We start from the raw sequence: 16,341 nt of genomic DNA, 5'->3' as shown, positions 1-16,341 counted from the left end.
CCACCCACTCACCCACTCACCCACCCACCCACTCACTCACTCACTCACCCACCCACTCACTCACCCACCCACTCACCCACTCACCCACCCACCCACCCACCCACCCACTCACCCACTCACTCACCCACTCACTCACCCACCCACTCACCCACCCACTCACCCACCCACTCACTCACCCACTCACCCACTCACCCACTCACCCACTCACCCACCCACTCACCCACTCACCCCACGTCTCCCCCCCCCCCCCGTGTCTCCCAGGAGTGTGACAGGCACCCACTCCCTCACCTCGCTGTGCATCATCTCCCACCACCCCTTCCTCACCGCCCACTCACCCACTCACCCACTCACCCACTCACCCACCCACTCACCCACTCACTCACCCACCCACTCACCCACCCACTCACCCACTCACTCACCCACCCACCCACTCACTCACTCACCCACCCACCCACCCACTCACCCACTCACTCACCCACCCACTCACCCACTCACCCACTCACCCCGTGTCTTCCCCCCCCGTGTCTCCCAGGAGTGTGACAGGCACCCACTCCCTCACCTCGCTGTGCATCATCTCCCACCACCCCTTCCTCACCGCCCACTCACCCACTCACCCACTCACCCACTCACCCACCCACTCACCCACCCACTCACCCACTCACTCACCCACTCACCCACTCACCCACCCACTCACCCACTCACTCACCCACCCACTCACCCACTCACTCACCCACCCACCCCGTGTCTCTCCCCCCCCAGGAGTGTGACAGGCACCCACTCCCTCACCTCGCTGTGCATCATCTCCCACCACCCCTTCCTCACCGCCCACTCACCCACTCACCCACCCACCCACCCACTCACTCACCCACCCACCCACTCACTCACCCACCCACTCACCCACTCACCCACTCACCCACCCACCCACCCACTCACTCACCCACCCACTCACCCACTCACCCACTCACCCACCCACCCACCCACTCACCCACTCACCCACCGTGTCTCCCACTCACCCCGTGTCTCTCTCCCCCCCCAGGAGTGTGACAGGCACCCACTCCCTCACCTCGCTGTGCATCATCTCCCACCACCCCTTCCTCACCGCCCACTCACCCACTCACCCACTCACCCACTCACTCACCCACCCACCCACTCACTCACTCACTCACTCACCCACCCACTCACTCACCCACCGTGTCTCCCACTCACCCCGTGTCTCTCTCCCCCCCCAGGAGTGTGACAGGCACCCACTCCCTCACCTCGCTGTGCATCATCTCCCACCACCCCTTCCTCACCGCCCACTCACCCACTCACCCACTCACTCACCCACCCACCCACTCACCCACTCACCCCGTGTCTCTCTCCCCCCCCCAGGAGTGTGACAGGCACCCACTCCCTCACCTCGCTGTGCATCATCTCCCACCACCCCTTCCTCACCGCCCACTCACCCACCCACCCACTCACCCACCTACCCACTCACTCACCCACCCACTCACCCACCCACTCACCCACTCACCCACTCACCCACCCACTCACCCACTCACCCCGTGTCTCCCCCCCCCGTGTCTCCCAGGAGTGTGACAGGCACCCACTCCCTCACCTCGCTGTGCATCATCTCCCACCACCCCTTCCTCACCGCCCACCCACTCACCCACCCACCCACCCACTCACCCACTCACCCACTCACCCACTCACCCCGTGTCTCTCTCCCCCCCCCAGGAGTGTGACAGGCACCCACTCCCTCACCTCGCTGTGCATCATCTCCCACCACCCCTTCCTCACCGCCCACTCACCCACTCACCCACCCACCCACCCACTCACCCACTCACTCACCCACCCACTCACCCACCCACTCACCCCGTGTCTCCCCCCCTTGTGTCTCCCAGGAGTGTGACAGGCACCCACTCCCTCACCTCGCTGTGCATCATCTCCCACCACCCCTTCCTCACCGCCCACCCACTCACCCACTAACTCACCCACTAACTCACCCACTCACCCACTCACCCACCCACCCACCCACTCACCCACTCACCCCGTGTCTCCCCCCCCCGTGTCTCCCAGGAGTGTGACAGGCACCCACTCCCTCACCTCGCTGTGCATCATCTCCCACCACCCCTTCCTCACCGCCCACTCACCCACTCACTCACCCACCCACCCACTCACCCATCCACTCACTCACCCACTCACCCCGTGTCTCTCTCCCCCCCCCAGGAGTGTGACAGGCACCCACTCCCTCACCTCGCTGTGCATCATCTCCCACCACCCCTTCCTCACCGCCCACTCACCCACTCACCCATCCACTCACTCACCCACTCACCCACTCACCCCGTGTCTCTCTCCCCCCCCAGGAGTGTGACAGGCACCCACTCCCTCACCTCGCTGTGCATCATCTCCCACCACCCCTTCCTCACCGCCCACTCACCCACTCACCCACTCACCCACTCACTCACTCACCCACCCACTCACCCACTCACCCCGTGTCTCTCTCCCCCCCCCAGGAGTGTGACAGGCACCCACTCCCTCACCTCGCTGTGCATCATCTCCCACCACCCCTTCCTCACCGCCCACTCACCCACTCACCCACTCACCCACTCACCCAATCACCCACCCACCCACCCACTCACTCACTCACTCACCCACCCACTCACCCACTCACTCACTCACTCACCCACTCACCCACTCACCCCGTGTCTCTCCCCCCCCCAGGAGTGTGACAGGCACCCACTCCCTCACCTCGCTGTGCATCATCTCCCACCACCCCTTCCTCACCGCCCACCCACTCACCCACCCACCCACTCACCCACTCACCCACCCACCCACTCACTCACCCACCCACCCACTCACCCACTCACCCACTCACCCACTCACTCACCCACCCACCCACCCACTCACCCACTCACCCCGTGTCTCTCTCCCCCCCCAGGAGTGTGACAGGCACCCACTCCCTCACCTCGCTGTGCATCATCTCCCACCACCCCTTCCTCACCGCCCACTCACCCACCCACCCACCCACTCATCCACTCACTCACCCACCCACTCACCCACTCACCCACTCACCCCGTGTCTCTCTCCCCCCCCCAGGAGTGTGACAGGCACCCACTCCCTCACCTCGCTGTGCATCATCTCCCACCACCCCTTCCTCACCGCCCACTCACCCACTCACCCACTCACCCACTCACTTACTCACCCCGTGTCTCCCCCCCCCCGTGTCTCCCAGGAGTGTGACAGGCACCCACTCCCTCACCTCGCTGTGCATCATCTCCCACCACCCCTTCCTCACCACCCACTCACCCACTCACCCACTCACCCACCCACTCACCCACCCACTCACTCACCCCGTGTCTCCCCCCCCCCGTGTCTCCCAGGAGTGTGACAGGCACCCACTCCCTCACCTCGCTGTGCATCATCTCCCACCACCCCTTCCTCACCGCCCACTCACCCACTCACCCACTCACCCACCCACTCACCCACCCACTCACCCACCCACTCACTCACCCCGTGTCTCCCCCCCCCCCGTGTCTCCCAGGAGTGTGACAGGCACCCACTCCCTCACCTCGCTGTGCATCATCTCCCACCACCCCTTCCTCACCGCGTTCCGGGAGATGCTGTTCGTCCTCAAGCGGCTGTTGGACGCTTGCGGCCTGCGCACGGACGGAGCCTCACGGAGACTTCCTCAGGCGCGCATACTCGCACACAGGTACTCTCACCTACTCACCTACTCACCCACTCGCACACAGGTACTCTCACCTACTCACCTACTCACCTACTCACCTACCTAGTCACTCACCTAGTCACTCACCTACTCACTCACCTACTCACTCACCTACTCACCTACTCGCACACAGGTACTCACCTACTCACTCACCTACTCACCTACTCACTCACCTACTCACCTACTCACCTACCTACTCACCTACTCACCTACTCGCACACAGGTACTCTCACCTACTCGCACACAGGTACGCACCTACTCACCTACTCACCTACTCACCTACTCACCCACTCGCACACAGGTACTCTCACCTACTCACCTACTCACCTACCTACTCACTCACCTACTCACCTACTCACCCACTCGCACACAGGTACGCACCTACTCACCTACTCACCTACTCACCTACTCACCTACTCACCTACCTAGTCACTCACCTAGTCACTCACCTACTCACCCACTCGCACACAGGTACTCACCTACTCACCTACTCACTCACCTACTCACCTACTCACTCACCTACTCACCTACTCACTCACCTACTCACCTACTCACTCACCTACTCACCTACTCACCTACCTAGTCACTCACCTACTCACTCACCTACTCACCTACCTAGTCACCTACTCACTCACCTACTCACTCACCTACTCACCTACTCACCCACTCGTACACAGGTACGCACCTACTCACCTACTCACCTACCTAGTCACTCACCTAGTCACTCACCTACTCACTCACCTACTCACCTACTCACCCACTCGCACACAGGTACTCACCTACTCACCTACTCACCTACTCACCTACCTAGTCACTCACCTACTCACCTACCTACTCACCTACTCACCTACTCGCACACAGGTACTCACCTACTCACCTACCTAGTCACCTACTCACCTACTCACTCACCTACTCACCCACTCGCACACAGGTACTCTCACCTACTCACCTACTCACCTACTCACCTACTCACCTACCTACTCACTCACCTACTCACTCACCTACTCACCCACTCGCACACAGGTACTCTCACCTACTCACCTACTCACCTACCTAGTCACTCACCTACTCACCTACTCACCTACTCACCTACCTAGTCACTCACCTACTCACCTACTCACCTACTCACCTACTCACTCACCTACTCACTCACCTACTCACCCACTCGCACACAGGTACTCTCACCTACTCACCTACTCACCTACCTAGTCACTCACCTACTCACCTACTCACCTACTCACCTACTCACCCACTCGCACACAGGTACTCTCACCTACTCACCTACTCACCTACCTAGTCACTCACCTAGTCACTCACCTACTCACCTACTCACCTACTCACCTACTCACTCACCTACTCACCTACTCACCCACTCGCACACAGGTACTCACCTACTCACTCACCTACTCACCTACTCACCTACTCACCTAGTCACTCACCTACTCACCTACTCACTCACCTACTCACCTACTCACCTACCTAGTCACTCACCTAGTCACTCACCTAGTCACTCACCTACTCACCTACTCACTCACCTACTCACCCACTCGCACACAGGTACTCTCACCTACTCACCTACTCACCTACCTAGTCACTCACCTACTCACCTACTCACTCACCTACTCACCTACTCACCTACTCACTCACCTACTCACCTACTCACCTACCTAGTCACTCACCTAGTCACTCACCTACTCACTCACCTACTCACCTACTCACTCACCTACTCACTCACCTACTCACCTGCTCACCTACCTAGTCACTCACCTACTCACCTACTCACTCACCTACTCACCTACTCACTCACCTACTCACCTAGTCACTCACCTAGTCACTCACCTACTCACTCACCTACTCACCTACTCACTCACCTACTCACCTACTCACCTACTCACCCACTCGCACACAGGTACGCACCTACTCACCTACTCACCTACTCACTCACCTACCTAGTCACTCACCTAGTCACTCACCTAATCACTCACCTACTCACCTACTCACCTACTCACCCACTCGCACACAGGTACGCACCTACTCACCTACTCACCTACTCACTCACCTACCTAGTCACTCACCTAGTCACTCACCTACTCACTCACCTACTCACCTACTCACCTACTCACTCACCTAGTCACTCGCTCACCCACTCACCTACTCACCCACTCACCTACTCACCCACTCACCTACTCACTCACCTACTCTACACACTCACTCACTCACCTACACACTCACTCACTCACCTTCACACTTACTCACCTACACTCACCTACACACTCACCTTCACACTTACTCACCTACACTCACCTACACACTCACCTTCACACTTACTCACCTACTCACTCACCTACACACTCACCTACACACTCACCTAGTCACTCGCTCACCCACTCACCTACTCACCCACTCACCTACTCACTCACCTACTCACCTAGTCACTCCTCGGTCACATACCTACTCACTCACCTAGTCACTCACCTACTCACTCACCCACTCACTTACCTACTCACCTACTCACTTACCCACTCACTCAACTACTCACTCACCTACTCACTCACTCACCTACTCACTCACCTACTCACTCACTCACTCACCCACCTACTCACTCACTCACCCACCCACTCACCTCTCTCCCTCCCCCCCAACAGAGAAGCCGTCTGGCGTCTACTCACCACCCCCACCACCACCTCACCCTCCTCCTCCACCTCCACCACCACGTCCACCACCACCTCACCCTCCCTCCGTCGCGACGTGGGCGAGCTGGAGGCGTGGGTGGAGCGCTTGCTCCGTGCCCCCGTCCCCTACTCACTCACTCACTCGCTCACCTACTCACTCACTCACTCACCTACTCACTCACCCACTCACTCACGTACTCACTCACCCACTCACTCCCCACTCACTCACCTACTCACTCACCTACTCACTCATTCACTCACCCACTCACTCGCTCACAATCACCCACTCACTCACCTACTCACTCACCCACTCACTCACGTACTCACTCACCACTCACTCACCCACTCACTCACTCGCTCACCCACTCACTCACCTACTCACTCACCCACTCACTCACCCACTCACTCACCTACTCACTCACTCACCCACTCACTCACCTACTCACTCACCACTCACTCACCCACTCACTCACCCACTCACTCACCCACTCACTCACCCATTCACTCACCCACTCACTCACCCACTCACTCACCCACTCACTCACCCACCCACCCACCCACTCACCCACTCACTCACCTACTCACTCACCCACTCACTCACCTACTCACTCACCCACTCACTTACCTACTCACCTACTCACTTACCCACTCACTCAACTACTCACTCACCTACTCACTCACTCACCTACTCACTCACCTACTCACTCACCCACCTACTCACTCACTCACCCACCCACTCACCTCTCTCCCCTCCCCCCCAACAGAGAAGCCGTCTGGCGTCTACTCACCACCCCCACCACCACCTCACCCTCCTCCTCCACCTCCACCACCACGTCCACCACCACCTCACCCTCCCTCCGTCGCGACGTGGGCGAGCTGGAGGCGTGGGTGGAGCGCTTGCTCCGTGCCCCCGTCCCCTACTCACTCACTCACTCGCTCACCTAATCACTCACTCACGTCACCTACTCACTCACCCACTCACTCACGTACTCACTCACCCCACTCACTCACCCACTCACTCACCTACTCACTCACCTACTCACTCACTCACTCACACTCACCACTCACTCGCTCACTCACCCACTCACCCACTCACTCACCTACTCACTCACCCACTCACTCACGTACTCACTCACCCACTCACTCACCCACTCACTCACTCGCTCACCCACTCACTCACCTACTCACTCACCCACTCACTCACCCACTCACTCACCTACTCACTCATCACTCACCCACTCACTCACCTACTCACTCACCCACTCACTCACCCACTCACTCACCTACTCACTCACCCACTCACTCACCCACTCACTCACCCACTCACTCACCCACTCACTCACCCACTCACCTCACCCACTCTCACTCACCCACTCACTCACCCACCCACCCACTCACCCACTCACTCACCTACTCACTCACCCACTCACTCACCTACTCACTCACTCACCCACTCACTTACCTACTCACCTACTCACTTACCCACTCACTCAACTACTCACTCACCTACTCACTCACTCACCTACTCACTCACCTACTCACTCACCCACCTACTCACTCACTCACTCACCCACCCACTCACCTCTCTCCCCTCCCCCCCAACAGAGAAGCCGTCTGGCGTCTACTCACCACCCCCACCACCACCTCACCCTCCTCCTCCACCTCCACCACCACGTCCACCACCACCTCACCCTCCCTCCGTCGCGACGTGGGCGAGCTGGAGGCGTGGGTGGAGCGCTTGCTCCGTGCCCCCGTCCCCCACTCACTCACCCACTCACCTACTCGCTCACCTACTCGCTCATCTACTCACTCACCCACTCACTCGCCCACTCACTCACCTACTCACTCACCCACTCACTCACCCACTCACTCACCCACTCACTCACGTACTCACTCACCCACTCACTCACCCACTCACTCACATCGCTCACCCACTCACCCACCTATTCACTCACCCACTCACTCACTCAACTACTCACACACCTACTCACCTACTCGCTCACTCACTCACTTACCTACTCACCCACCCACTCACCCACACACCTACTCACCCACTCACTCACCCACTCACCTCTCTCCCCTCCCCTCCACAGAGAAGCCGTCTGGTGACTACTCACCAGTGAACAACCTCACCCCTACGTCCACCACCACCTCCACCACCACGTCCACCACGTACTCACCCTCGCTCCGTCGCGACGTGGGCGAGCTGGAGGCGTGGGTGGAGCGCTTGCTCCGTGCCCCCGTCCCCCACTCACCCCCACCCACTCACCTACTCGCTCACCTACTCGCTCATCTACTCACTCACCCACTCACCTCACTCACTCACCCACTCACCTACTCACTCACTCACCTACTCACTCACCCACTCACTCACCACTCACTCACTCACTTACCTACTCACTCACCCACTCACTCACCCACTCACTCACCTCTCTCCTCACCCACTCACTCACTCACTCACCTCTCTCCCCCCCCTCCCCCCCAACAGAGAAGCCGTCTGGAGGCTACTCATCACCTCCACCTCCCCCACCACGTCCACCACGACGTCCACCACGTACTCGCCCTCGCTCCGTCGCGACGTGGGCGAGCTGGAGGCGTGGGTGGAGCGCTTGCTCCGTGCCCCCGTCCCGGCCGCAGGAGTCGCCCGTCTGGAGCTGTTGGCGCTGCCACCGGAGCTGCAGGCCGCGTCGCCCATCGTGATGGCGTCGCCCGACCCGGGGCGACTCTCGCTGGTCGACTATCGCTCCACCTGCCCCTCGAGCTGCTCGGGGTCGACCTCTGCCTCCACGTGCTGTGCTGCGTCTTGCTGGAGCATAAGGTGGGTGGATGGGGGTGACTAGGGGTGACTGTGGGTGACTGTGGGTGGCTAGGGGTGGCTGGGGGTGCTGTGGGTGACTATGAGGGCGACTAAACATTAACTAGTCTCTCCCTCCCACCCTCTCCCCCCCACCCCCACTCTCCTCCCACTCCCCCCCCACCCCACTCCACCCCCCCACCCCCACTCTCCCCCCCTCTCCCCCCCTCTCCCCCCACTCCCCCCCACCCCCCCCTCTCCCCCCACCCCCCCTCCCCCCCACTCTCCCTCCACTCTCCCCCCCTCTCCCCCCCCCTCTCCCCCCCACCCCCACCCACTCCCCCCCACCCCCACTCCCCCACTCTCCTCCCCCACTCCCCCCCTCACCCCCTCCCCCCCCCACTCCCCCCACTCTCCTCCCCCACTCCCCCCCCCCTCACTCCCCCCTCTCTCCCCCCTTCTCCCCTCTCTCTCCCTCCCCCACTCTCCCCCCCACCCCACCCCCCCCCCTCTCCCCCCCCCGCCCCCACCCACTCCCCCCCCCCGCCCCCCTCCCCCCACTCTCCCCCCCACCCCACCCCCCCCTTCCCCCCCCCCCGCCCCCCCCCAGGTGGTGTTCCAGTCTAGAGACTACAACGCTCTGTCCATGAGCGTCATGGCGATGGTGGCCATGTTGTACCCGCTGGAGTACATGTTTCCCATCATCCCCCTCCTGCCCACGTGCATGGCCTCCGCCGAGCAGGTGATGGTGGTGGTGGTGATGGTGGTGATGGTGGTGGTGGTGATGGTGGTGATGGTGGTGATGGTGATGATGGTGGCCATGTTGTACCCGCTGGAGTACATGTTTCCATCATCCCCCTCCTGCCCACGTGCATGGCCTCCGCTGAGCAGGTGATGGTGGTGGTGGTGATGGTGGAGGTGATGGTGGTGATGGTGGTGGTGATGGTGGTGATGGTGATGATGGTGGCCATGTTGTACCCGCTGGAGTACATGTTTCCCATCATCCCCCTCCTGCCCACGTGCATGGCCTCCGCTGAGCAGGTGATGGTGGTGGTGGTGATGGTGGAGGTGATGGTGGTGGTGATGGTGGTGATGGTGATGATGGTGGCCATGTTGTACCCGCTGGAGTACATGTTTCCCATCATCCCCCTCCTGCCCACGTGCATGGCCTCCGCTGAGCAGGTGATGGTGGTGGTGGTGGTGATGGTGGAGGTGATGGTGGTGGTGATGGTGGTGATGGTGGAGGTGGTGGTGGTGATGGTGTTGACGATGATGATGGTGATGGTGGTGATGGTGATGATGGTGATGGTGGTGATGGTGGTGGTGGTGGTAGTGGTGATGGTGGTGGTGATGGTGATGGTGGTGGTGATGGTGATGGTGGTGGTGATGGTGGTGGAGGTGGTGGTGGTGATGGTGTTGACGATGATGATGTTGATGGTGTTGATGTTGATGATGATGGTGGTGATATTGATGATATTGACGATGATGGTGTTGATTATGGTGTTGATGTTGACGACGATGATGATGTTGACGATGTTGACGATGTTGATGTTGACGATGGCGTTGACAGCTGCTGCTGGCTCCCACGCCGTACATCATCGAGTTCCGGCTTCCTTCTTCCTGTTCAAGGCGGGGTTCCATCTCCCAGACGACGTCTGGCTGGTCGATCTGGACACTAGCAAGGTGACGCTCACCCACTCACTCACCCTCTCACTCACCCACTCGCTCACTCACTCACCCACCCACTCGCTCACCCACTCGCTCACTCGCTCACCCACTCGCTCACTTACTCACCCACTCGCTCGCTCACTATCACTCGCTCACTCACTCGCTCACTCACTCGCTCACCCACATCACTCACTTACTCACCCGCTCGCTCTCGCTCGCTCACTCACTCGCTCACCTCGCTTACCCTCTCACTCACTCACCCACTCACCCTCTCACCCACTCACTCACTCGCTCACTCACTCACTCACGCACACCACCCACCCACCCACCCCTCACCCACCCACCCACCCCTCACCCACCCACCCACCCTCACCCACCCACCCACCCCCACCCACCCCCCACCACCCACCCACCCACCCCTCACCCACCCACCCACCCACCCCTCACCCACCCACACACCCACCCCTCACCCACCCACCCACCCCTCACCCACCCACCCACCCACCCACCCCTCACCCACCCACCCACCCACCCCTCACCCACCCCTCACCCACTCACTCACCCACTCACCCAGTCACTCGCTCACTCACTCACTCACTCACCCACTCACCCACTCACTCACCCACTCACTCACCCACCCACTCACCCACCCACTCACCCACCCCTCACCCACCCCTCACCCACTCACCCACCCCTCACCCACCCACCCACTCACCCACTCACTCACCCACCCACTCACCCACCCCTCACCCACCCCTCACCCAATCACCCACCCCTCACCCACCCACCCACTCACTCACCCACCCCTCACCCACTCACCCACTCACCCACCCACTCACTCACCCACCCCTCACCCACCCACTCACCCACCCACCCACTCACTCACCCACCCACTCACTCACCCACACCTCACCCACTCACCCACCCCACCCTCACCCACCCACCCACTCACTCACCCACCCCTCACCCACCCACTCACCCACCCACCCACTCACTCACCCACCCCTCACCCACTCACCCACCCCTCACTCACCCACCCACCCCTCACCCACTCACCCACCCACTCACCCACCCACCCACTCACCCACCCCTCACCCACCCACTCACCCACCCACCCACTCACTCACCCACCCACTCACCAACCCACTCACCCACTCACCCACCCCTCACCCTCACCGACCCACTCACCCACCCACCCACCCACTCACCAACCCACTCACCCACTCACCCACCCCTCACTCACTCACCCACCCACCCCCCACCCACTCACCCACCCACCCACTCACCACACCACCCACTCACCCACCCTCACCCACCCACTCACCCACCCACCCACTCACTCACCCACCTCTCACCCACCCACCCACTCACTCACCCACCCCTCACCCACTCACCCACTCACCCACCCCTCACCCACCCACCCACCCATTCACCCACCCTCACCCACCCACCCCACACACCCACTCACCACCCCTCACCCACCCACCCACCCACTCACCCACCCCTCACCCTCCCACTCACCCACCCCTCCACACCCCTCACCCACCCACTCACCCACTCACCCACCCACTCACCCACCCCTCACCCACCCACTCACCCACCCCTCACCCACCCACTCATCCACCCACCTCACCCACCCCTCACCCACCCACTCACCCACCCACCCACTCACCCACCCACCCACTCACCCACCCACCCACTCACCCACTCACCCACCCACCCACTCACCCACCCACCCACTCACCCACCCACTCACCCACTCACCCACCCACCCACCCCTCACCCACCAACCACTCACTCACCCACCCACCCACTCACTCACCCACCCACTCACCCACCCACTCACCCACTCACCCACCCACCCACCCACCCACTCACCACCCACTCACCCACCCACCCACCCACTCACCAACCCACTCACCCACCCACCCACCCACTCACCCACCCCTCACCCACCCCTCACCCACCCCTCACCCACCCCTCACCCACTCACTCACCCACCAACCCACTCACCCACCCACTCACCCACCCACTCACCCACCCACCCACTCACCCACCCACCCACTCACCCACCCCTCACCCACCCACCCACTCACCCACCCCTCACCCACCCACCCACTCACTCACCCACCCACCCACTCACCCACACCACCCACTCACCCACCCCTCACCCACCCACCCACCCACCCACTCACCCACCCCTCACCCACCCCTCACCCACCCCTCACCCACCCACTCACCCACCCCTCATCCACCCCTCACCCACCCCTCACCCACCCACTCACCCACTCACCCACCCACTCACCCACCCCTCACCCACCCACTCACCCACCCCTCACCCACCCACTCACCCACTCACCCACCCACTCACCCACCCTCACCCACCCACTCATCCACCCACTCACCCACTCACCCACCCACCCACCCACTCACCCACCCACCCACTCACCCACCCACTCACCCACCACTCACCCACTCACTCACTCACCCACCCACCCACCCACTCACTCACCCACCCACTCACCCACTCACCCACCCACTCACCCACTCACCCACCCACTCACCCACCCACTCACCCACCCACTCACCACTCACCCCCCACTCACCCACCCACTCACCCACCCACCCACCCACTCACCCACTCACCCACCCACCCACTCACCCACCCACTCACCCACCCACCCACTCACCCACTCACCCACCCACTCACCCACCCACTCACCCACCCACCCACTCACCCACCCACTCACCCACCCACTCACCCACCCACTCACCACCCACCCACTCACCCACTCACCCACCCCTCACCCACTCACCCACCCACTCACTCACTCACCCACCGCTCACCCACTCACCCACCCACTCACTCACTCACCACCGCTCACCACCACTCACCCACCCACTCACTCACTCACCCACCCCTCACCCACTCACCCACCCACTCACTCACTCACTCACCCACCCACTCACCCACCCACTCACCCACCCACTCACCACTCACCCACCCACTCACCCACCCACTCACCCACTCACCCACCCACTCACCCACCCACTCACCCACTCACCCACCCACTCACCCACCCACTCACCCACTCACCCACCCACTCACCCACCCACTCACCCACTCACCCACCCACTCACCCACCCACTCACCCACCCACTCACCCACCCACTCACCCACTCACCCACCCACTCACCCACCCACTTACCCACTCACCCACCCACTCACCCACTCACTCACCCACTCACCCACCCACTCACCCACTCACCACCCACCCACTCACCACTCACCACCGCTCACCCACTCACCCACCCACTCACCCACCCACCCACTCACCCACCCACCCACTCACCCACTCACCCACCCCTCACCCACTCAACCCACCCCTCACCCTCACCGTGTGAGCTGCAGGTCACGACCCCCAAAGGGGCCGACTCCATCCCGCCTCTCCTGAGCCTGAGGCCACTCACCTCAAGACTCACCTCAAGCAGGTGAGCGTCGCTCACCACCACTCACCACTACTACTCACCACTACTACTCACCACTACTCACCACCACCACTCACCACCACCACTCACCACTACTCACCATCAAACTGCAACCCCCACATCACCATCCCCCTCTCCCCCTCCCCCCTCCCCCTCTCCCCCTCCCCTCTCCCCCCTCCCCCTCTCCCCCCTCCCCCCCTCCCCCCTCTCCCCCCCCCTCCTCCCCCTCTCCCCCCTCCCCTCTCCCCTCTCCCCCCTCCCCTCTCCCCCTCTCCCCCTCCCCCCGCCCCTCTCCCCCCTCCCCCCCTCCCCCTCTCCCCCCTCCCCCTCTCCCTCTCCCTCTCCACCCTCCCCCCCCCCCTCCCCCTCCCCCTCCCCCCTCCCCCCTCCCCCTCCCCCCTCCCCCCCTCCCCCCTCCCCCTCCCCCCTCCCCCCGCCCCTCCCCCCTCCCCCTCGCCCCCCTCCCCCCTCTCCCCCCTCCCCCCCCCTCTCCCCCTTCTCTCTCCCCCTCCTCCCCCCCTCCCCCCTCTCCCCCCTCCCCCCCTCTCCCCTCTCCCCCCTCCACCCTCCCTCTCCCCCTCCCCTCTCCCCCTCTCCCCCTTCTCTCTCCCCCTCCCCCTCCCCCACCTCTCTCCCCTTTCCCCCCCCCTCCCCCTCCCCTCTCCTCCCCCTCCCCCCCTCTCCCCCTCCTCTCCCTCCCCTCCCCCCTCTCCCCCCTCCCCCCTCTCCCCCCCCCTCTCCCCCTCCCCCTCTCCCCCTCTTTCCCTTCTCTCTCCCCTCCCCCCTCCCCCCACCTCTCTCCCCTCCCCCTCCTCCCCCCCCCCTCTCCCCCTCCCCCCTCTCCCCCCTCCTCTCCCTCCCCCTCCCCCCCTCTCCCCCCTCCCCCCCTCTCCCCCCCCTCTCCCCCTCCCCCTCTCCCCCTCTCCCCCCTCCTCTCCCTCCCCCTCCCCCCCTCTCCCCCCTCCCCCCTCTCCCCCCCTCTCCCCCCTCCCCTCTCCCCCTCTCCCCCCTCCTCTCCCTCCCCCTCCCCCCCTCTCCCCCTCCCCCCTCTCCCCCCCTCTCCCCCCTGCCCCTCTCCCCTTCTCTCTCCCCCTCCCCCCACCTCTCTCCCCTCCCCCTCCTCCCCCCCCCCTCCTCCCCCTCTCCCCTCTCCCCTCTCCCCCCTCCCCTCTCCCCCTCTCCACCCTCCCCCCCCCCTCCCCCCTCCCCCTCCCCCTCCCCCCTCCCCCCTCCCCCCTCCCCCCCTCCCCCCTCCCCCTCCCCCCTCCCCCGCCCCCTCCCCCCTCCCCCCTCGCCCCCCTCCCCCCTCTCCCCCCTCCCCCCCCCTCTCCCCCTTCTCTCTCCCCCTCCTCCCCCCCCCCTCCCCCCTCTCCCCCCTCCCCCCCTCTCCCCTCTCCCCCTCCACCCTCCCCCTCTCCCCCCCTCCCCTCTCCCCCTCCCCCCTTCTCTCTCCCCCTCCCCCCTCCCCCCACCTCTCTCCCCCTTTCCCCCCCTCCCCCTCCCCCCTCCTCCCCTCCCCCCTCTCCCCCTCCTCTCCCTCCCCCTCCCCCCCTCTCCCCCCTCCCCCCTCTCCCCCCCCTCTCCCCCCTCCCCCTCTCCCCCTCTTCCCTTCTCTCTCCCCCTCCCCCACCTCTCTCCCCTCCCCCTCCTCCCCCCCCCCTCCTCCCCCTCCCCCCCTCTCCCCCCTCCTCTCCCTCCCCCTCCCCCCCTCCTCCCCCCTCCCCCCTCTCCCCCCTCTCCCCCTCCCCCTCTCCCTCTCCCCCTCCTCCCCCTCCCCCCTCCCCCCCTCTCCCCCTCCCCCCTCTCCCCCCCTCCCCCCCTCCCCCTCTCCCCCTCTCCCCCCTCCTCTCCCTCCCCCTCCCCCCCTCTCCCCCCTCCCCCCTCTCCCCCCCCTCTCCCCCCTGCCCCTCTCCCCTCTCTCTCTCCCCTCCCCCACCTCTCCCCTCCCCCTCCTCCCCCCCCCCTCCTCCCCTCTCCCCTCTCCCCTCTCCCCCCCTCCCCCTCTCCAC

The 16,341-nt window shown here is 63.6% G+C and overlaps 1 protein-coding gene across 1 annotated transcript; it reads left to right on the top strand.

Moving 5' to 3' along the window:
* The first annotated feature begins 3,510 nt into the window (after positions 1-3,510).
* On the top strand, positions 3,511-14,336 carry LOC144955257 (MAP kinase-activating death domain protein-like). Its single transcript, XM_078885535.1, has 5 exons — positions 3,511-3,694; positions 8,870-9,199; positions 9,786-9,917; positions 10,746-10,858; positions 14,256-14,336. Exons 1-3 carry the CDS (start codon positions 3,600-3,602, stop codon positions 9,823-9,825), a joined length of 465 nt encoding a protein of 154 aa, XP_078741661.1. The 5' UTR covers positions 3,511-3,599; the 3' UTR covers positions 9,826-9,917; positions 10,746-10,858; positions 14,256-14,336.
* The last annotated feature ends 2,005 nt before the right edge of the window (positions 14,337-16,341 follow it).

The sequence above is a fragment of the Lampetra fluviatilis genome, unplaced genomic scaffold (genome assembly GCF_964198595.1).
Source record: "Lampetra fluviatilis unplaced genomic scaffold, kcLamFluv1.1 SCAFFOLD_1377, whole genome shotgun sequence".
Classification (NCBI taxonomy): Eukaryota; Metazoa; Chordata; class Hyperoartia; order Petromyzontiformes; family Petromyzontidae; genus Lampetra; species Lampetra fluviatilis.
The sequence above is the reverse complement of the archived record's forward strand: the minus strand, read 5'-3'. Positions and strand labels throughout refer to the sequence as shown.

Coding starts and splice junctions, on each gene's coding strand:
- LOC144955257 (XM_078885535.1), top strand. CDS start 3,600: ATGCTGTTCGTCCTCAAGCGGCTGTTGGACGCTTGCGGCCTGCGCACG. Junction 3,695..8,869: donor GCGCGCATACTCGCACACAG/GTACTCTCACCT, acceptor CCCCCCCAACAG/AGAAGCCGTCTGGAGGCTAC. Junction 9,200..9,785: donor GCGTCTTGCTGGAGCATAAG/GTGGGTGGATGG, acceptor GCCCCCCCCCAG/GTGGTGTTCCAGTCTAGAGA.